Source organism: Numida meleagris, chromosome 6 (assembly GCF_002078875.1).
Source record: "Numida meleagris isolate 19003 breed g44 Domestic line chromosome 6, NumMel1.0, whole genome shotgun sequence".
Taxonomy (NCBI): Eukaryota; Metazoa; Chordata; class Aves; order Galliformes; family Numididae; genus Numida; species Numida meleagris.
In genome coordinates, this window is record NC_034414.1 from 6,242,304 (window position 1) to 6,265,254 (window position 22,951).

Below are 22,951 nucleotides of genomic sequence, written 5' to 3' on the forward strand. Positions count from 1 at the left end.
AATATATGAAATTAAATCAGTTTCTACGTCTTGGTGTAATTCAGGAGTATTAAAGCGCTAAAGACAAGACAACGCCTAATTCCCTGGGACTCTTGCTTTATAGAACTGCACTGACCTCTTAAAGGACAGAATTCAACATTATTCCTAAATTTACCTTCTAAAAACATTCATTCCTAGATGAGTTCACGTTACTAGAAAATAAATTGGTTGTTTTTACTGTAGTATTTCTGCAATATTTTCTTGGTTTTTAGGAATTATCTGAAATGTTTGTCAACTATTTCAAAACCCTTTTAATACTATAACATTTAATTTAATAAACCTACATCTTTTTTCCAAATTCTTAGTGCTTTCTCATGCTCATTCTGAAGATTAAGGAACTTTTCTTCATTTTCCTTTGCCTTCTCCCTTTGCAGCTCATTATCTCTTTCAAGTGTCTGCAATAAAATTAATTATCCAAAAAATAATCAATACCACATTAATGAATTTTGATGTGTTTTATGTTGCTTGGACCTTTGCTTCTAACATGCTGAAAGTGCCATACAGATCAGTGATAATGTGCTATCTCAACAATAATTTTCATAAATTAACAGAAAGGTGCTTATAGTTTAGCTAACAGGAAACAGGGGGAGGTTATGAAAAAAGAAATGGCTATAAAAGGGTATAAAAACACTTGCCATTATTCAGTTTCACTGCATAAGTTTTAATGTGCTGAAAAAGTAATATAAAGTCCAGAGATGAGAAATGTGAAATGTAGCACAATCTAGACCTTAAAGAAAGTACTTAAAGAAAAAGCTACTCTAGAGCAAAAGAGAAAAAAATTACATTTCTGATCAGTTTTTCTATCCTAAATTATGTATTAACCTATCCTATGAACTGCATAAACTTCAAATTCTAAAATAACTATTGGAACATCAAGTATTTACTATGTGCCTGATTATTCTTTAATTAATTTACTTTACACAACTGAAACAGAATAAGAGCGCATTAAAATAACAGTAATATTAAGATTTTATACCATCTTAATTGTACTCACAACATTTTTTTAGTTAACTGTTTCAACTTTACTGTGCCAAATTAATGCACTTTATAAATCAACAGTAACTTCTGGTACATCTCAGGGACTGTTGGAATTCTTACTGCACCACATTTTTACAGCAAACAATACAGAAAAGAAAGGACTTACTGCATCCATTACCTACTATAGATGACAGAAATATATTTGATAATGCAAACATACCTTTAATGCATGTAGCTATGTGACCACCCATATATTTATGACCGCTGAGCTCCTTTGGAAGTCCACAAGAGAAATGCTGAGGCATTACTCCAAACCAGTTCCTTCCCGCTTAATCTTTAAACTAAAAATGAGTCTACTTCCTGATTTACTTGACAACATTTTAAAATACCTATTATAATTTATCTGTACCACTAATAAAAATGTATTTCGAAGTTCTAACACTAGGAAAATTCAGATTACCTTGCACTTCCATATACGTGGAAAAAGTTGTTCATAAGAATATAATGTTTTTCTTCAACAGATTATGCAATTAAAAAGATGAAACCATTCAACAATAAGTTGTCTGTATAATTGTACACTGTTAGTATCTTTTACACAGTTCTACAAACCAGTAGCCCATTAATATCCTCTCTTCCTCTCTAAATAAAGGATTCTTTAATCCTTGGAGACAAACGCATCTCAAATTCAACCTCCTCTGAAGTGAGATGTGTTATTCACAGCATAGCTCTTAAGGCAAAACAAGCAGCAAACTGAAGTACAAACATGACTCTGCAGAAAGAGGAGTTATCTTTCTCACCCAAGCTTTCCTTGAAAATCTCCACTCCCGAAGCAAACCCTAGGTTTGCCCATTTAGTTTAAGAGATCAGTGTGTAATAATGCCTACTGAGTACTGAGCCCTCATCATTTGACAGCCTTTGCTTACCGAAACACTTTTGAAATAATTTAAATCATTTAAATTATCATCTAAAAATTATCATTTAAAAATACCTTCTTATAAAGAGACATAACAGAGAAGCAGTACAGATGTCAGGAAGATAGCATCAGCCTTACAACTAAAGATGTTAACTAACTGTAAACACTTAAAACCCTAAAGGTCCTATGTATTAACAGATGAAATATTTCTTTCATAAATAAAAAGAGCATTCCCATCATCTCAATATTAGTGTTGTTACAGCACTGAAGCTTGAAATCTGTGGAGACAGGCGTGGGGTACAAAATAAAGCCAGATCCATTATAAATATATAAAATCAATACATCCAACAGTAAGAATATTTTTGCTTTGGAGATCAGGAAGTGGAAGGTTTCTGATTTGGAGGGATAGTGAGTGCAAGTATCCAGTTAGTAGTCCCCAGAAGACTGACAGGTCTTGGACTGACTGGCAGACGGACCTCTTACCATGTGTGAACATTGTCCCAGCACTGCAAAACAGAATCCACCTAAGCCAGAGTCAGCACAATCATCTTAGTTAAAGGTTTGTATGTAACTTGTGAATTTGTGGATCTTAAAAATGAGGTTTACATTAGTCCTGTGATTCAACATATACCACAAGACCTTCATACCACCCCTTCCCAGACAGGGCTCAGATAGCTTTTTGTTTAGCTGCAAATAATACTAACAGAAGCAAGCCCATATCAGGTTTGTCCATCTCTTTTGACGATATCTTATGCAAATAGATATAACACATTGGTATCCTAGCACTATGCATCCATAAACAGAATAAGGAAGGTCAGTACGACCCTTCTTGATGTTTCCTTGCAAGTTTAAGTATTCAGTCATCCCCAAAAATAAGTACGATTTTTTTGTGAGTAAAAATATACATATATTTTCATGGTACCGTACTACCACTCCTTCAATTTCTTAGAACAAACTCTTTCTCTTGATGAACAAGGTCCACAAATATAAGAGTGATGTAGGATGTTGCATACAAATAATGCATCACCTTCAGAACCTACTCATCACATTGAGATTCTAGAATCAGTGGAAACTTAAGCAATAGCTCTTAAATTAGCAGGAAAGTGGGCAGAATATTAGTTATATTCTAAGCTCCCTATTTATATTTCTACTTGTCACTAGAAAAAAAATGACAAGGCAAAATAAGTAGCTAACAATGTCTCATCCCCTGGAACATCTTAGTAGTTGTCTCAAACTGTCAGCCAAATGAGTAGCTGTGAAAAGCAACATACATTTTAGGGCTACTTTTTAAATGGAGACAGATATTTTTGAGAGATCAAAATAATGTCCATAGTTCATATGGAAAGGGCCAGAATGTACTATCCACTTTTAAGATCCTTAAGGGCCCTTGTATTCTGAAAATCATCATCAATAATCCTACAAATCGATTATCTCAAGCTTCTGCTTTTATTTAAGAAGTCATTCCAATCAACTTAAAAAAAATAAAATACACCTAAAAAATAGTACTGTATGAATAGCACCTAGCCTAGCTGGTTCACTGTTTCTGCTGATAAGCCAACATATCAACAGCGGTTACAGTAAACCACGTTACTTTTAACAGTCCCTTGACTGTAGAATTACCTAAATTAATCTTGGCCAAAAGTTCTAAAAATGCTAAATAACTAACCTAACACAAATCTTTTCCCATTAAACTGTGCTCTGTCGTGTTTAAAACATTAGTAGTGCCAATTATATGAAAAAGGAACTGGAGAACTCTGAAGATTCGCAATGAACTAATGCGACTCTTCTCCTCAGTGAGAAGTACCTCTTCTTGGTTTTACAGCATGCTGAGATCAAAGAAATTTCAAGTCATAAAGATTCAGCACTCTAGACTAAATGCAGCAAACTAGACATATAAAATCAGTGGCTTCTCTTCCACTCACTACAGGTTTATCCAACACTGCAAAGAAGGTATTTTAGTTCCTAGAAGTTTTATCTAGTTTCTAATGGGAAACAAACTCATATTTAACTTTAACTGTTAAGTCAAAAAGCAAAATTCATATATCTATACTGTGGCAGAAGGCAAACTGCTTACATTCATACAGAGAAACAGAAACGAACCAAACTATATGTGCACACAGAAAGTTTAATTTGAAACTAACCAAGATACTAGTTCAAAACCTCAGCCTTAAGAACCCAGCAAAGAAGGGTTACAGTTATATATGGATAAATATAGTGGATAATTATTAATAGTCCCATTAGTGGTTGCACCTGATTTCTGCATGGCAGATCTGATCAGAGAAGATAATGACCTTAACCTTCAGTGCACTGTGGACCAATCTCACTGCAAGTGTAATTTAGACCATAAATGTTATTAATCTCTTCTTCACAACCTCAAAGAGGAATGGAGGAATGCTTCAACTCAGCATGCTCCAACATGACTACTTATCACCTCTAACATAAATACAACAGGCAACGTAACAAGAAATGGCTAAATATGTGTTCTTTTTTTAGGCTCTTTGCTTTGAGGACAAGCTCTGGCTCTGAAAATCTGAAACTGAAGTATTTTCCAGAAACAACAAATTTATACCTACATAAAGATTAACTATAAGAAACAAGTCACAGAATCATTTTATTTCAAAATACTTGAAAGCAACCCTAGAAGTGTTCTGGTTTTACCTTCCAGAAATGGCCGATCAAAATGGCAACCATAATTTACTTTAGGGGGAGAACTGAAAGAGGGAAACCATAGACTGCGTTTCAAGGTTCACGTTGACAGTTAGGGAGCTGAGGGAGCAATCCAAGTGAGGTCAAAAGTTCCGAGAAGCATACAGATGTCTTTAACAGCCCTAGACTTAAAAAAGAAATACAAAACAGATAGAAGCAGCTTGTCTAATCAAGGAAAATCTGACCTGATATTCTTCTCTCAGTGCATTTAATTCACTTTCCATTCTAACATTCATTTGTGTTATTCGCTGAAGCTGCTCCTGCACACATTGTAGAGAGCTGAGAATTTCCTTGTGAACACAAACAAATCAGGATACACTGAATAATGCTTTGTTTCTGAAGTTTAACCAAAAACCAATTTACATTTTTGAGATTAAGGTACTTATTTTTACTCTGTCAGTGGTATACAAAATATTGTATATTAGAAGCTATATATTATTACAACCAACATCAACATTTGGAAAGAAATCAGAACTCCTCTAGGCTCTTTCAAGCCTTCTTTCAAGGAAGAAATATCCTTTTCATTGAAGTTTAATTTATACTTGGTTCCATTTCACATATAGAAAACCGAATCCAGAATCACCTGACATGTCAGCAGCAGAGCTGGTTATGACTTTTGAATCTAGTGCAATGTCCATTGAACTAGACAAGATAGCTTCTCTAAATGCTGTCCAGTGTAAATCAGCCTCTAATTTAGATAATATATTCAGTCCCAGTCCAACAGCCACTGAAACTAACACATTCAGTTAGTCCAGACAGTGATTTTGTAGGTCTCCGTAATACAAAAATCCAGGTGTTCTAACTGAAGTTCTTGGAGAAAACATTAAATTCATCTCTGTATTAGAGCTACCCCCACCTCCAATTTACACAAAGCCAGAAATATATTAAAACAAGAAAATCCTAGCAATTCACACAGAATAAAGTAGAAAAATCCAGGCAATACCAGTCCTTCTCTTTGATAACACAAGATGACCATATGAATTTGGCTACAAGCACCTCCACAGCAATGCTTTTAGTGCATTCAGAGCTGTGGGAGAAGTGACAACTGAGTACATCTCGTTTTGTTGGGGTTTTTTCTCCCCCCTACATTTATTGTCATGAATTTTTAAAAAGTGGATTCAAAAAGCAAATCTAACTTTTACAGATTATCTTTTATCTGCTATCCTTTAGCGTGTGCTGAATATACAGGCAAGCTGCTGCTTTTGGCCCTTCCTCAGAACAAGGATGATCACATTTTTCTGAAGCATTAGTTTAATGAACCTCGGAATGAGAATTGTGCAACTGCGTAAGAAAATATCTGCAAAGCAGCGTATCATGGTTATGATTACAGGGAATAAATTTATCATGCTATGTCTTGGTTTTTTTGACTCCATGTATCTGGTTTGAATATTAGTATTTGCTCAGAAACTCAGCAAATAGTGACGAAGTTTGTGATAGAGGAACCTGAAGACTGATCAGCTTTGTACAGGTGTAGTTTTATAATCTAAACATATGTTCTGTATGAATTCTAACTGGTTTCAGTACCAACAGTATCATAACAAACTGTTGGCAACCAGAAAGCAGAACAGCAAGAGTATTATGCAAACTTTATTGCTTACTTGTTAAGAGTTACATTAATAACAGTTTTCACAGGTATACCAGATGTCTCCAATCTGAACTTAAAGATGAAAGTTAAGACTTGCAACAAGGTGTCAGCGTAATTATTTCTGCTAATTTACCTTCTAAAGATTGAGAAGATCCCACTTATATACTTTTAAGAAATATTTTATTAGTAACAAGTGATTTTAGTTAATTGTAATTGCTAAGATCATTTAAGAATCTTAAATACATAACACATTCTTATGCAATCTTAAATAGCAAAATTATATGAATAACTCACTAGCTTCTCTTCTTTAATGTTTGTGTTTTCTTCTTGAACTCTTTTACTAACAGCTGTCTCCTTAAAAGAAAAGGGGAAAAAAAGAGCATGAAGCGTTAGTGAAGGCATTCAAAATTACTGGTTTTTTAGTAATATTGCATTAATGAGATACTTTGAATCCTCATGAGACTATCTAAAAATGTAAAAACTATTTAAGCATTATATTGTAATGTCTTTTTAAAAGAAAAAAAAATTGCGCTTGAATTCACATTCAGATGAAGAACAGAACATATTAACCAAAAATTTCACATGTTTAAATTCTCAAATACCATTCTGATTTTTTGTTGCAGTTCTTGAAACTGTTTTTCCTTTGCTGCAAGATTGATGTTTTCTTCTCCCACCCTGTACTGAGATGTGACCTTGGACCTTATCAAGTCTGTAGTTACTTTCTTCAGTTCCTTAACACAGGAAACACGTATAAATAGTTCATCCAGTATAGGCATTGCAATTCAAAACAAAGACAAATCTTTTAAACTATCCTGAGTCATGCCCTACTTTTAAATAATGTATGGAAAGAGCCAAATAAATTAAATTGAGGAACTGAAATATGCAAGATCGACTTGCTAAACTTTAAACTTGTCAAATGTGGCTAAAAGTTTCTTTTCATTGGTAAAATGTTATCGGGTTAATATCGCTTTCATTGTTTTAAGTACATCTGATACTTCCGTATTTGATATTTTCTCTTCGTAGAAGTGAGCACTGAATTGATGCTGGTAAGGCCTCTTACACAACAAGAATAAAGCACATACTGAATTACTGGGTATGTTCCTCAGATTCAGGAGTTAAAAAAGAACAGCAACTACCTACTAAAAGCAGGAACTGGCTATAAATTTGACGGATCTTTGCTTTTTCCTGAAACATTAATTACTTAATCTCAGGAGAATTCTAAATTAATTTTCTATTAGAAGCTTCTACAACATGATTTTCCATCTAAAATATGCCTTTGATTTTATAGTCTTTATAATCTCCTAAATATCCTGCTTCTTTTTTTCTTTTCTTTTTTTTTTCCTCTGGTGGGGTGGTATCTGTTTTCTAACCAGTTTATTCCAAGCTCCTAGTGCAGCAAATAAACAGCAAATGCTTTGATCTCATTAAATTACAACTTATAGTTCCTCGAGTCATAAATACTGTGCCCTATTCTCCCCCACCCCCTCCCATTCTGCTACAAGGTAGTCTGTTTAATATCGCTCTCTCCTTGAGCGCTCTGACGTTTACTCAGACAAATAGCAGAGGTTATGAATGCTGTTCACAGATAGTATCAAGAATTCTTCATGATGCCATAGTGGTGAACCATGCATTCAGAATGGTAATAGTTTTATCTAACAACTAAGTTTGGTCTGTTTAACTTTTCTTCACAAAACTGGAATTCCATCTTATCACAGACCAATGGGTTTAACTGTTCTGGACAAAATCAAATAACAGTACAGAAGAAAAGGGAAGATTACGTAGCTGAAATTTACAAATACAAAGTTTCATGGAAAATACAAGCATAGATACCACTTTTAAATAAATCATTTTGTTTCCCAGAGGCGTTATTTCTCATGCATTTGAGCCATAAATAAATCTAAAATGATCTAGGAAGAACTAAGTGTAATTGCAGAATCAATTAAAGAATTCAAAGAGAACAATGCTTCACAACTGCGATATGCTGTAATCTAGTAAGGCTTTTTCCATCTTTGCAAAAAAAAAAAAAAAAAAAAAAAAAAAGCCCGTCTTTTAATTGTACTGTTTTTAGTAGAATACCAAGAAAATTTCTTACATGTAAGAAGCAGAAGGCACAAGCAGTTTTAGCTTTATAAAACAGAGGAAGTGCACCGCACCAACCTTTTACAGCCAACTAAACCCATGATGCACAGGTTGTGTGTGCTACACAAGCAGGTGCATAAGCCAGCTATGGATCTGACACACATTTTGCAAAACTCAAAGCACGTTGTGTGCCGAATTACTAGTTATTTTGTGACAAGGAAAGAAAAGACATACTAAGTAAATCATGCTCTTGTGGTAGAAAGCATATCTCGATTTTCTTCTTCATACATAGCAGGTGGATGTGTACAATCCATCTGGAATAAACCTGACATCTGCTAATCTGCCAAAGCTGCGAGCAGAAAACTAACAAAAAAATCCCACAAAGAGAACCAGCACAAACCAGATCAGCAAAGATAACCAGAAAGTTTACCATGGTGAGTGACAGCATAAGCTACGTAGCTGTAAAAATAATTTTAATGCATACATATGCATATTTTCTTGTATTCTTAAAGTAAAAAAAAAAAAAACCAATCAGCCCCAGAATTCTTGCTTCCTTTTCAAGCAGCTTTCTGCCATTAATATAATCATTACAAATATTAGAACTCTATAAATTGAGTCTGGAAAATAATTTCATCGGGGGAAATATTAAAAAGAACAATTAGGCTTTAAAGCTATTCCTTCAGTGTGTTGCTAGCAGCCAACACTCATGCACGTGGTTTCAGTACACTTCAAGCCAGCTTAAAAGTAAAGAGTATCACAAAAGAAAGTCCTGTTCTTTACATATATCTTTTTTTCCTTTTGTGAATTGATTTAAGTTACTCTTTTTTGGGGGCCAAATTTAATTTTGATCAATACAAAATTTTCATTCTTTAGCTTGAAGCAGTAGTACTGGACTGGAAAGGGAAGCAGCACAGGCAGAGGTAACTGCTTCCCAAGACAGCATTCGTACCTCATGCAAACCAAAAGTTTGTCTAAAGTAACTATCACACCCTTTTTCACTCTTAAATCAGTACAACCTGATAACCTGGTAATCCTTCAGGCCTTGAGCAGCATAGCTCTTTTTCAAAGGTTTGTTTCTTTCTACTGCTTTTAATGGTCAGAATTCAATGGAAGCATTTTCATAATGCGTGAAAACGATCCCCCCACACTGACTATGTGTTCAATTTCTAAAACAAATGTTGCTGAAAAGGAAATTAAGCCAAACTATCTATCAGAACCAGACTGGTAAGCAGACAATGCAAAGAGCAAAATACCACCTCACCCAATATTTCTTTCCACAAATTCCAGAAGTCCGAACTTATGCAGAATGGACCTCGAATTAATACAAGTTTTACTGTTCTATGTATGTCTGAACACCTCCATCACATACTTGCACTAAACTTGGAGATTAGTTTACTGTTTATCCATAAATTTTGATTAGAATTCACAAAATTCCTGTTCCCATTAAGAACAAGCATAAGAGATCACTGTAGCCTGAGTTAAAGTAAAGGCTGTGGTAAGAGCTAACAGCTTACAGGTGGTAAGATCTGTTAGAGGTCAGTCAAGTCTCCAACATAAATAAAACCAGTTCCATAAGACATCACAACTTATACTGCAGATTTGAAGACTCCTTTCAGCCTTGTAGCAACCAAAGATAGCCTGGTAATCCTTCTTCCAAACTATTCTAAGTACCAGCATTTCCTCAGTGCTTTCTATCTCCTCTGAGTTCCCTCAGCTCTACAACTGATACGTTGCTCAGTAAGGGAGAACATCTGACTGCTCTAAGATCATTCTTGAAACGGTTAGGCTAAGTGAAAGGCAACTGCAATGAAATAAAACTAGCTCAGAGCAATTCTTAGTGGTTCAAGCACTTCCTTTCTCGTCACTTACAGATAGACACAAGAGATGTATCACCACTTCCACAAACAAAAGCTGTGCTGAACTAGGTAGTGTCATTACAGGTCCACATCAGCAATGCACAATCATCCTACTTAACCTGCCATAGATGTTCTCTAAGCTGCAACTTATAAACTGCCAAAATAATCAATACTGAAAAACGGGATGCAGTTTTTAACCATATTGTTCATTTTAAAATCCATTTTCACTGAAATTCTGCCTTTTCAGGAAAAAGTCACGTCATCCTTCTATATACAACTTCTATATATAAAACTTTATTTACAATGAGCAAGCCATCACTTTTTGTTAAGTGTAAGACATTCCCATGGCACGTTGCAGCACTACCTGAGTATTGGAAGACTAAGAAATTGAATTTTAGTTCAGTTTTTGAACCACGTTCACAAGAAGATGGTGAGATACTAAATGTCCAGTAAAAAAAATAATTCAGAAATAGCCACAATAAAGGTATTTGATGAACTAAAAAAAGCTAGATTAAATTTCAGTCTCCTTCTTTTGCTTACGTAGCAGTACTTCATTTAGAATTTATCACCCAAGAGCTTAAGAGTCAATAGTATGACTTACAAAAAAGAAAAAAAGGAGCAAGCAATACGTCCGATTACTGAAATACACAAAACATTATTAGTTTATCTCACACACCCCTGTTACGCACAAATTTAATTACATAAAATTTTCCTCAACATTATTTATTTTCTTACCTCTCAAATTACTTACCCTTGGGAGACTTCTATGCAATTAATTACTCTTGGTTTCTTAACTAAAAGCAACAAATCTAATTGACCGTAATGCTTGAAAGTTTCTAAGGACTCATGGAATATTTATATTTACAATACGTTTCCCATATAGACCACCACTCACAATTGTCAGTACTTCTTCTCCTGTTCTTCCACCCACCAAATTTGTTAAGATACCTTTATCTAGTAAATAACATTAAATAAAAGGCTTGAGAAGGTGAAAAAGAAACAAATGAAAATGAAGATTAGTAGTAGACCAAGAAGCTAAAAATAATCATGCATTGGCAAAGCAAGGGATAAACCAAACTCTCTGGATTTTTGGGTGGTTCTGTGTGGAACCAGGATTTGCACTTGATGATCCTTAGAGGTCCCTTCCAACTTGGGATGTTCCATGATTTGTTCCCTTTCTGAAATCCACTCCAAATCAAAAATACAAAAATAGACTGGAAAGAGAAGATAGGAAAACAACAAGGTACAGAGGATACAGTGTGAATTTTGTCCTCAGATGGTCTATTATCTCTTCTTGTAGCAGCATTTAAGAAAACAGCTTAAAGGAAAAAGATAACTCTATTCTTCCTCCTTCTATGTACATACATAGTACAACTCAAACAAGTTTGTACAACAACTGTTTGAGTACAACTCAAACAGTACCTAGCAAATACTAGCTTTTGAATAGAGGAGGAACAGGAAAGAGCTCAGTCAGGCAACTTCTTTGTCCGCAGCATCACTTTAACGTGACTCAGTTGTCCTGTCACAAGACTCTCATTTTCAAAGAGATTCAATTAGCTGTATCATTCTATGTTCAAGACAGCAGCTTGCTTCTATGGCTATTTCTACTCTTCATGTTCTGTCTTTAAGTACACTGAAAAGACTACTGTTACCTTTCTGTATCAGAGTACTGTTACCTTTCTGTATCAGATGGGAGATGCAATGACTACACAGCACAGGAAGACAACAGATGGACAATAACTAACAAGAAACAAGTAGGCTGCTACAAGGGTAAGTACAAATTCAATCATCTGAAGCATCTGCGTCAAAGATGGGAAACTAAGACAAATTTAACCATTAGAGACAGAATGAAGAACAATTCTACGCTGTTTTTACACAACTTCCATTAATACTAAAGCAGCTTGAAGAAGTTCAGAAGAAGCCCACCTACACATTTAGAAATGAGTGCTGTACTTACTTCCTTCAGATGACTTATTTCAGTCTCTTGTCTTTCATTCACTGATGTTAGTTTCTTATTGAGCTGTATTGCTTCCTGTACTTTAAAGAGAAGTTGGAACATTTATATATACAAAGTATTGATTTATATCTATTATGTATGTGTAATGCCTAAAATTGTTAAACAGCTTTTTAAAAAAGCTTTTAAAAAGCAGGCTAGGATGCAAAATAGGACTGAAGTAATTTATCTATATATTATGGTCATATAGAAAAGGATTATAGCAGATACTCTAAGTTGTTCTTGTATGATTTTAATTGTAATTTTTAACTGTAATTTCATTTTTACTGTCATTCAGCGTCACTTCATTAGAATTACTTCTCCATTAACAAAACATTAACAAAAGAAAATACTTAGAAAAACATTGTAAATGGCTTCTGGTACAACTTAGGCAAAATTTGGTAAAATTTTCAACCAGAGTCATGTATTCACACTCTATCTTTAAACTGCTAATAATGGGCCACTGGTAAGGCAATGAAGTAGACTCATTATGCATTGCGGCATTTTACATATCAACACCACAACATCAGTTTGCACTTATATTCCTACATGTTGTTATAATACAGAAAATGAAGAACAGTTTATAAATGTAAACAATTTACATTAAAAATGACTCACACCCTTTCTGCATGACTTTTTCTCTGAGTGCAGTTTCTTGCTCAGAATTTACAATTTGCCTACGCACCTACTGCAGGCCTTAAACGCTGCAATGCAAATTCAATTCCCAATGCAGTAAAAGACACGCTAGACTTAAACTGGTGAATAGATTGGCTTCCTGAATAGAAGCAGTTAATAACTTATATTTAATATTTTCCAGGGGGTCATTTTGTAATTACTGATAAATATAACAAGAATTATGGCAAAACCTATATCTACAGTTAAAAGGAAAAAAATACTATGAGCATCATTTTTCCAGTAAGTTGCAAGAAGACTTTTCTGTATCTGGCATATAATAGAAAAGCCTTGCCCAATGTAAATAAAATGGGAACACAGCAATGGTGGTTTTTTTTTCTTTTTTCTGAAAGTGGCTTCATATTTAACATTCAAAAGAAATGAAAAGCAATAGAAAAGTAACCTGAAGAATTATAATATCACAAATACCCATAAAACATGTTACCTTTTTATTCAGACTCAACCTGAAAAACTAGATGGTTTTATGCAGAAAAAAAAGCTTCCAAGTTTTGGTACTTTTTTTTTTTTTTTAAAGTTACACAACTAGTTTTACCTTTCTTTTTTTAAAAGAACCCTTATTTAATGGATCAACACTGTAGGTATGCAAAACAATACATACACACACACTGCAGAAGTTCTACACAACCTCCTATGCAGACACGGCAGTGTATTACTTTCTTATGCAAAAAAAAGATTTCCCTCTCAAATTAATAGGTACCGAACTTCATATAATTTAGGTATTTTTATTACTCAGTGTATTGGTTTTATTATTTTTTTTAACAGATGAAAAATATATTTATTTACATTAAAAGGGGTATATGGAATGATATTTTTGTTTGTTGGTAGATTCACAAATTTTGTAGTGTTTTGACCTAAGAATGGGCTTAACGTACACATTCATAAAGCTTAGATAGCCGCATAGCCATGACAACTACAGGGAATTATTCATCCATTCTATTTACTGAAATATTTCTACGTTTTTATATTTCTAGATATTATATATTTTAATACATTTATACAAAAAAAATATATTTTATTAATGCTCTCCGTCCATTTCCCAACATTAAAGCTAGCCCCAGCAGCATTTCATTTCTATTACTTGCAGATTCCTTTACTTTCATCTCCTCCCTTGTGCTGGTACAACTGTTTATCTGAGTGTCTGCTGAACAGCAACAGGAACCTGATCCAAATTAAGTCTAAAGATTTTTTGGAAGGAGCGGGTCTGCTACTAAATGGTTTTGAACACATATCAGTTCCTCAACATATGGTCACACACAGCTGTAGTGGCAGCAGCAGAGCAGAAGAGGTACAGGGTCTGTGCTGCTTAACCTGGCACTGTCACAGAAACATTGTAGAAGCAACTGAGATACTGATGCTTGGCACCTCAGCGATATTCTTTTTTGAATTTTGTCACAAGCCTCCAACTCAGTGTTGTCCAAAATAAAGCAGACAAAATGAACACTGGAGAACATTGAAGACATACATACCACTGTGCTCTAATTTTCCATGAACACCTTTAACAATTCCAAACTGACATGCAATAGTAGCATAACACCTCTCAACTTCATTCAGTTTCTTATGATGCTCTTCTCTGGCTGTTAAGTGCATCTGTAATTTCTGATCCTGTTAGGAAACAAGTGAAGCACCTGCTTACTGATACCAACTAGCGTGTATAAATCAACACTTCAAATGCTTATCAAAACGGCATAAACACAAAATAATTCTCAGGTTATCTCAGTTGTCTATTTCATACCCGATTATCAACTCCCACTTCCAAACAGCACCTCATGCTATCATCTCCACCTGTATTTCAATATATTTTCATATGCTCTCCCTTATATGTAGAACTTCCACGTAAATGCCCGCAGGATAGTATTAACTGTTTTCAAAACCTGATTTCAAGTTTTCCTTTCTTACGTGGCATAATCTAAACATGCTATTCTATCTGTCATTGCACTGCAAACACAGCCTACAGCATGCTAATAGGGCTTCCATCTGCCTGTGGTTCATACTTGTCCTCCAGCACTACCATTCAGCGCTGCACCGCGTACTCTTAATCCCTTGATGCAGGATGTCCCTGGAATTCAACACTGTCCACGCCCCACACCAGCCATTCAAATTAGCACTATTAAGCAAATAATATTCAGCTTTTTTTTTTTTTTTTTTTGTAAAGACACCAGTGCAAGTATCATTATCTTATTACAGACCTAAATGCCTTCCAGTATAGCATGGCTTAAGTCCACAAGAAAATCTTTTTTGGGCGATGTGGGGCACAAATACTAACTAAAATGACAATCCTGTTTTTCCAGTACAGTGTCATTCAAAGAACAGGGCCACAAAGGAGTGAGAGCATCGGACACAAGGAGAGGCTGACCAAGCTGGGACTGATCAACTTGGAGATTCTTACATAGTTTAAACCATATAAATACCTTGGAGGAAAGAGAAGAAGAAAAATGAGACAGACTCTCCTCAGCAGTGCCCACTGACAGAGGACTCAACAGGGAACAGGCAAGGTATAGGATATTTCCCATAAAATTCAGGGGTGTCACGGTTTTATGATTTTTGGTTATTGGTATTCCACATCATAACATCATGTAGTGTGTGTACCTGGTTCTCAGCAGAGAAGAAGTACTACATTCCCCAGGGGACTTTGCGACCCTGTTACTGTATGGGTGGTCAAGCCCCAAAACACGCTGCACAGACAGGCTGTGGTTTCCACCTATGGAGATATTCAAAACCCACCTGGAGACAGCCCTGAGCAACCTGCTGTAACTGCCTTCAGCAGAGAGTCAGCCATCTGCAGAGGTGCCGACCAGCCTCACCACTCCAGCCCCAGGATCGTAATTAGTAAAGGCAAAGTGCAAGGACAGTCTATTTCTAATCTGCGGTAGAGCAATACAGCAATTAAAATGAATTGGGCCAAATTCATTCCAGTGTGTAAATTCAGGTTACACAAAGATGGATCCGGCCCAGACTATTCAGCTTCTGTAAGGCTTTCTTCCCATACAGTAACAAATGCAATACATGTCCAAGCATCAGAGGATAATAAAAGCTCCTAGTAATCAAAAGAAATGACCAACATAAGGCTAGCAAAACAGGATATACAATACAAATTTCTCATGTTTTATAAGGTATGAAATTAAACACACCACAGCAAATGGAAAGTCATAATGGAAGCACTGGTAAAGAAACACCACCACTTACAGAATCACTGCACAAAATGGAGACTGTGAATTTTCATATAGTTCGTTTTTTCCTTAATAAGTAAACTTTAGAAAAGCTGTGTTTAGCTAATGCTAGGATGCAGGCTTCACAGGAAAAACACACACACACAAATGTATTTCTGTTTCTCCTGATAATAAGTCAGGTGTATTTAATACAAGCAAGTGACGAATAAGGGACCATAGTTAATATGAATCCTCAACAACTTGTAGCAAAATGTGAGATTTTACACTTTTACAGGAGTTTTCTTAGAGTTCTCCCGATTTCTTTCTAAAGAAATAAAGACAGCATTATCCCCTCCTCCTCACTAGAGAAGAAGAAATAAGCTTTGTTTCCCAAGGCTCTTCCTCTTGAGAAAAGGAAGTGGCCTGCTATATCCTCAAAAAAGTTCTATTAAGAGTTTACCACTGGTCTAAATATGATTTTTGATGGCAAGCTGCTCTCCAGCCTCAGTGCACAAATACAAGCAGTTTCATTCACCTGTGTTTATGGATCTTCTCATCACAGATGAAAAGGTCTTACAACATTCTACCATGGAAGAAAATAATAAAGAGACAATAAAGAAGCACCGAGACTCCACAGGATAGGGAGGATCTGACCTGGAGCAAGACCTACAGAATCTCAGTTCTCCTTCTTAAAGTCTGATATTGCAAGAACAGGAATTATTGCCCTGGCTTCCACCAGTAATAAAGATAAGCTGAGATGGGGAGTGGGACTGATTTTGGCCATATGGTTTGCTGAGGCACAATCACTTCTTGGTGGAACTGGCTCGGGGTCAGGTAGGTGACTGGAGGAAGACAAAGAAGGAATTGCTCATATCTCAAAAATATTCTGGAAATGGAGTCACTGGTCAGTGTTACTCAGCAAATCAGAAGGTGGTAACTAGGGGGCGAAAATGTCAGAGGAATAAAGGAGTTGTAATGAAATGGAGACGTAAGGCAAGATCATACAAGAACTATGCAAAGGGCTACTGCCTGAAAGTCTTCAACGCAGGAAAACATTCCCACAATAGTTTCTCTGCTTCCCAGCGTTCCTCTGCTTCAAGTCATTATTTTCAGTTTTTACTGTACCACTTCTTTCACACTATTTTTAAACAACATAACACAATTACAGGCAAGTTCTTAACCACAGAAATGAATTAAATGTCATTTTAAAAGTGGGTTTGTTTTAAATAATCCAGGATAAATATGTTATGTACTTGTTCATTTTCATTCATCCAGGATTTATTTTTCATGGGTAACTACCTCTGTATTAGAGAGCTACATGGTGGCAGGGATGCTCTCAGGAAATGCCTATAATGAGAAGTTGTTAGAAATTCCCGGGCATATTTTGGCCAATGAGCACTCAGACAGTTCCTGGGCACAGTTCAGAAGGTTGTCTACTGAGAACACTCTGGTTTATTTGGATGCAGCTTTCCCTCTTTCAGAGTAGCAGAGTTTAATGTTACTAGGCCATTTCATATCACTTGAATTCAGCTTCAAAAAATGGTCTCACAAAAATTAGTTCACCAATATAGACAGGAAGTTAAACAAGACTAACTGCCAGTCATTCACACAGGCATTCACCCCATCTACTTCACTCGTTAATACCAATACACTGAATCCCTAGCATGTAAACAGTGACACCTCCCCATTGACTACACTGAGAACTTCCACTCCAGGTTTACTTTTCCGAACTGTACACAAGTTTTGGTCTGTAAGCCAGACAGAGCTAGCATTTGTCTCATTCTTGTTTTTTTTTACTGTTTACACACAAAAAAACGGTATTTTTGTGTAAACAAAGAAGATGAAAGAAAAATCCTTCATTTTTGTCTCTATATAGCCTTTCAGTACAAAACCATCTACTTTTTTAAAGTTATAGCATATATCATCACACACATGACATCAGCACTATAATTCTCACAAAACTTCACTGGGAATGGAGAGCGGAACTCCGCATGCTAAGACAATATGCAATATATTAACAGTGCCAGTGCTAGATTAAAAGATCAGAATTATAGGAACAAAACTGGAATGAAGTGGCACATCGATCCCCAGCATATACAAAAGCTACTTCACTGACTGGCAGGGTTTCCAAGTGCCAGACATAAACTAGACAGCATATTTTCCTACTTTCAAAGCACTAGCCAGAACAAGATCTCATCTCAAACAAGCTACAAATTGAAATGTAAACTGGTCTCAAAAAAATCCATTCTACTTCTGAATATTTTGCCATTTATGATAATAAAGACTCTACGTGAGCTTTTGGTCCCTTGAACACACCATTTACTTTTGTGCATTTACTGAAGGAATGGTTAGTAGAACCTAACCCAACCTAAAACTGTATTAGCTGACTACTGAGTATGGTTGCAGCAAAGAATGAACACCTCCTTAACTTGTTTTGGTCTTTTACATCTTGTACATCTATGGCCGGACCATGCAGTAGGTCTAGTGCTACATGCAAAAGAAGAATTCTAATATCTTTTCCCCAAACTCAATATCCTTTTTAATAATCACACTCTGTGTCGAAGTACCAGAACCCCAACATTTTCATAATATTAAGTCATTGTTGATAAAAAGTTTGTGTTTAAACAAATGAAAGGAAGATAATTATTTAAGCAGCACAGATGTATTTCTACCTCATAGAAAAGTTCTTTTGATTTAAATATACTCATTCATATTGAAGACTGAACTTGCAAATTATTGAAGGTAATACGTGAAATGATCTAATTGTAAATTCAATAATTTTGTATATTTTAAGTACCTCTCTAGATCATATTTTTTTTAAGAATAAACACAAGTTAAAAGTGAAGTAAGACATAACACATTTTATGTTGCCTTTGATCTTTAACTTGTAGCCTTATCTCCCAGGTCAGAGGGCACATTATTCAATTTCACCATATTTTGTGTAAAACCACTGTAGCGTTGAAGATGACTTTCAGTACAAATGTCATGGTACTTAAAGATAAACTGGACCCTAGTTTTTTAAGCTTCTTAATTAAAATCACAGTTTATAATGGTCTGACAATATTATCTTTATACTTTCCAGTTGAGCAGCAGCAGAATTTTCACAGCATTTATTCAATCAAGCTTAGCAATGTTTCTGCAGCTCATTCTTTCACTTCCTAAAACAGGCAACGGAGTTCAGAGTAACTAAGCTGTCACTCTACATAAATTTATTCTCTGTGTCAAAGGGAGTAAACTGGACTGGATGAAATCTAAACTGTTCAGGGGTACTGATTTTAAGAAGTAATTCAGAGGAATGAAAAAGAAAAAAACAAGAGCACTTTCTCTTAAAGAAAAAAGCAAAAAAAAACTGCCTTGAATTCTCTACTACTTCTTCGGGATGAATACTAGGTCCTACAAGTACAATAAGATTACATTATTCAAATTACTTGTTTAACACTATGAGAAAAGGATTTCCATGCTTATCTATAACAAGAACACACGTACTAACTATACTTTAATGCATAAAGAATGATTTCCGCCTGATAAACAGCAGCTATCACAACGTAAGAAACTAAGAATATTGAATCTAAAAAACTTTCAAATACAAAGGAAATATTACCTCTTTGGATTATTTGTATTAATTGTTATCTACCAAAGTACAAGAGATTGTTAGTATTTGCATTACACTATTAACTGACATTCCTTTCATAAAAACTGTTTCTTGTTACTTAAATTACTTGCTTACCATTTCATTCAGTTTCTTTTGTAATGCGTATTTTGAAATCTGTAAAGTGAAAAGGAGCTATTAACTGAATTGCAGTACCAATTTTTTCCTTAAAACTAACTGCAGATTTTTAAAACATTCTCACTGGCATTTAATTGCCAATCCAATATAGTAACATGATGTTCAAATTAATAGTTGAATTATTTCCTTTATCATAAGATTCACTTTATAAAACCTGAACACAAACTGTGTTAAAAGAAACATTACATTCATTTGTACCTACAGTAATTTTGAAAAAATGCATAAACACCTATGTTCTCTGACATGTATCACAAAAATAAAGCATAATGGGTCTACAGCAATAAATCCAACCCTTGAACTAAATAGATTAAAAAACAGAGATAGGAATGAAAGTATTCCCTCAAGTCCTAGAAGAATAAAGGGGGTTTCCTGCTGGGGGGGAAAAAGTAACCTTTTAGGTGGATGTTCCCGCTTGATATAAAGACTCATTACGCTAATCTTGCTTATTTTTTTATAACAAAAGGTTGACATCTGAAGTCATTCACATTATTTTTCATACAGCATTTTGTCTTGTATAATATTTAAATCTCCAAGGGCTTTAGTCCTAATTGTTTTTTGAACATCCTAACAGGTACTGACAGTGTCTAAAAATAAAAATAAGAAATATCAATGAATCCAGCATGAGTAAATATTACAGAGCAATCATTTTTAAGATAGCACTCCGACTTTTTAGATATGGGACTGCAGCACCGAAGTAGAAATAGCTCACTCATATTTTGAGCCGATTTACAAACAGCTTCTCAGGATCCATAGGTTCATTGTGGCCTCCTGCTTCCTCAGGCCACAACAGCATTTTCTAGATCTGAACTATACTCTTAGACATTTGATCTGTACTCTCAAACAAAAAATAAAAAAGCTAAACTTCTATAAAACAGAAAAAGCCAGAAGAATCTTTTCAGTATATGACATCATTCCTGCTACGTAAAGGCAAGAAAAAGGCAACAAAATCCTTTACGTATTACAAGAGAACATTACTAAAAGCTAAATGTATTGCAAAATCATTATTACTGATTATTATAAAGGAAAATTATAAAATAGTGAAGTTCCTCCAGAGCATCAAAGTTCATTATTAATGTGTCATTTATGTGTAATAAAAATAATTCTCTTTAGATTCTAAGATTTAAATATATAAAGTAATTATATTCGCCACACTTCTACTGGAAGCAAATAAATACATCTCTGGATAATTATGAGTTAATCCTTGCCTTGGCAACGGTCAGTTTCTGATTTTGTCCAACTATACTTCATCTGCCCATACTTACCAGATCACTTAATGCATACATTTACAACTTAGTAAAGGAACACTTCGGTTCTCATAATGGAGGCTCTCACTGAATCATGTGCTTCTAGCACGTGTCTAAATGTTGTCTGGGAATGGACAAATGGACATTATCATTTCTTCTTTAGAGCCAACTGCAGAACTAGACTATCCCTTCTACATCCAAAACAAAAAACAAGTGAAAAAATATGTCTCTCTAAACTGAAGATTCATTCAGGTGCAAAAACCTGAGTAAATCTTAAAGCTTTTTTGTTTGTATGCAAACATGGAAAATAGACATTTTGATGTCAAGTTCTAAATTTAGGTTCTCTCTGCCATGGAAACTAAAGAAATACTTGTAAATGTAAGAAGGAAAGTTCATATTAAAAAAAGAACAAACAAAAACCTCTAGATAATTCAGTCATAACAACCATCCAAGAAACATGTCTTTGATTTACAATTTTAAAGTGTCTTAATTCCATGGAAAATTCGCAGACTTTTTAAAACTTCGAGTCATTATCTGTGTTTCTACATCCTCGTAACGAATACCACGTGGCTACACCTGCAGTAACTTGAAGTTTTCAGCATCTCAGGCTGAAACGTGAATTTTACCTTGATGATAGTAACAATTCACTGGAGATCACTGTAGGAATACCAAATGGTTGGCAAACCACGATGGCAAAGCGGTGAGGTATCCGCTCATTCTAATTACTAAACTGGTACTGCAGTCCTTGGTGATCCAAAATGAATTGCAAGCCAAGGTGACAACTAAAGTCTACTTTACTGCCCAAGGATTTGTAAATAATAAAAAAGATCCGACTGACTTCCTCCATTTTAATTCTCATAGAAATGCATTAAATGAATTAAGTGGAAAATACAGAAACCTCCTGATGAAACTAACTAGGGAAATCAACACAAAAGGTGGGTAACTTCATGAGTTGGAAGTCCAGTGTAAGTATTTCTGTTCTGCTGCTTAGAAATTTCTAAAACCACAGTTTCCGGACAGGTGAGAAGAGATTAATACAAACATAAAGGAAGATTGTGGAGAACAGAAAGAAAAAAAATAAGTCACATTTCACATGCCATTTGGGTTTTGAAATCTGTGCATTCTTCTGAAAGAAGAAAACTTTAGCTGATAGTATGCTTGAAGCTGAGGGCTAGAACAGAAATTCATTGTTAGAAAGTGAGGTATAAGCATACTAGAAAGATTAAAAGGGACAGTCTTAAAGACCCTCTTAAAAATAACTATTATCTCTTTGGGAGGAGAGTGGCATGCCAAAACAATACTTGAATACCAACAATATTTATTTAACAAAAATAATAATTTACCTGTAATTCCTTTAATGTTTCTTTCAGTCCATCAATTTCTTTTTCTTTTATTTCTACAGCAAGTTGATACTTTCCCTTTCAAAACATAATCTGTACTTCAGGATTTGGGCAGAATACGTATTTTTAAGACAAAAGCTTAAAAACAAAAATGTTATGAAAATGAACTACTACGATAAATATTTTGAAATATATATCTATACTGCTGTAAAGAGAAAAATGAAAACATGGCAGTACATTTTCATCACTTAAAACAAGCCAGCCAAAGGCATGATTAAAGAATTAACATTTAACAAATAATTAAAATCCTATAGGTCATAAAGAACACGTTATAGTAGTTCTCAATAAACTGTAGTTTCTAAGTTATTTGCTTATAACTTCAGTAAAGGCTGCAGCAAGATTACTTATAATATACATAGTACGTGTTTGATGTTACGCAACATTATAATTTGCCTATGCGTCACTAGCTGGCAAATAAATCATAATGAAGTACCTTTTCCTCTTCCACAGCAAACATCCTTGCCTGTAGCTTGATTTGGTGGCATAAAAAGAAACAAAACAGATCAATACAGCACTTAGAGTTAATATTATT

General features: G+C 34.9%; 1 protein-coding gene across 20 annotated transcripts in view; it reads right to left on the bottom strand.

The window, feature by feature from the left end:
- The window catches only part of CCDC73 (coiled-coil domain containing 73), an 81,009-nt gene that overhangs the window by 14,964 nt on the left and 43,094 nt on the right, over nucleotides 1-22,951 (bottom strand). For 9 of the 20 annotated variants that reach the window (XM_021401925.1, XM_021401924.1, XM_021401926.1 and 6 more), the window contains 9 exons: nucleotides 22,853-22,888; nucleotides 22,363-22,437; nucleotides 19,716-19,754; nucleotides 14,309-14,444; nucleotides 12,114-12,193; nucleotides 6,824-6,952; nucleotides 6,516-6,575; nucleotides 4,822-4,926; nucleotides 324-434 (listed from right to left, as the gene is read on the bottom strand). In XM_021401925.1, coding sequence (XP_021257600.1) covers nucleotides 324-434; nucleotides 4,822-4,926; nucleotides 6,516-6,575; nucleotides 6,824-6,952; nucleotides 12,114-12,193; nucleotides 14,309-14,444; nucleotides 19,716-19,754; nucleotides 22,363-22,437; nucleotides 22,853-22,888 — 771 coding nt within the window. Of the gene's footprint in view, nucleotides 1-323; nucleotides 435-4,821; nucleotides 4,927-6,515; nucleotides 6,576-6,823; nucleotides 6,953-12,113; nucleotides 12,194-14,308; nucleotides 14,445-19,715; nucleotides 19,755-22,362; nucleotides 22,498-22,852; nucleotides 22,889-22,951 lie in introns of all 20 variants that reach the window. The other 11 variants (XM_021401938.1, XM_021401937.1, XM_021401931.1 and 8 more) reach the window with 8 other exon arrangements.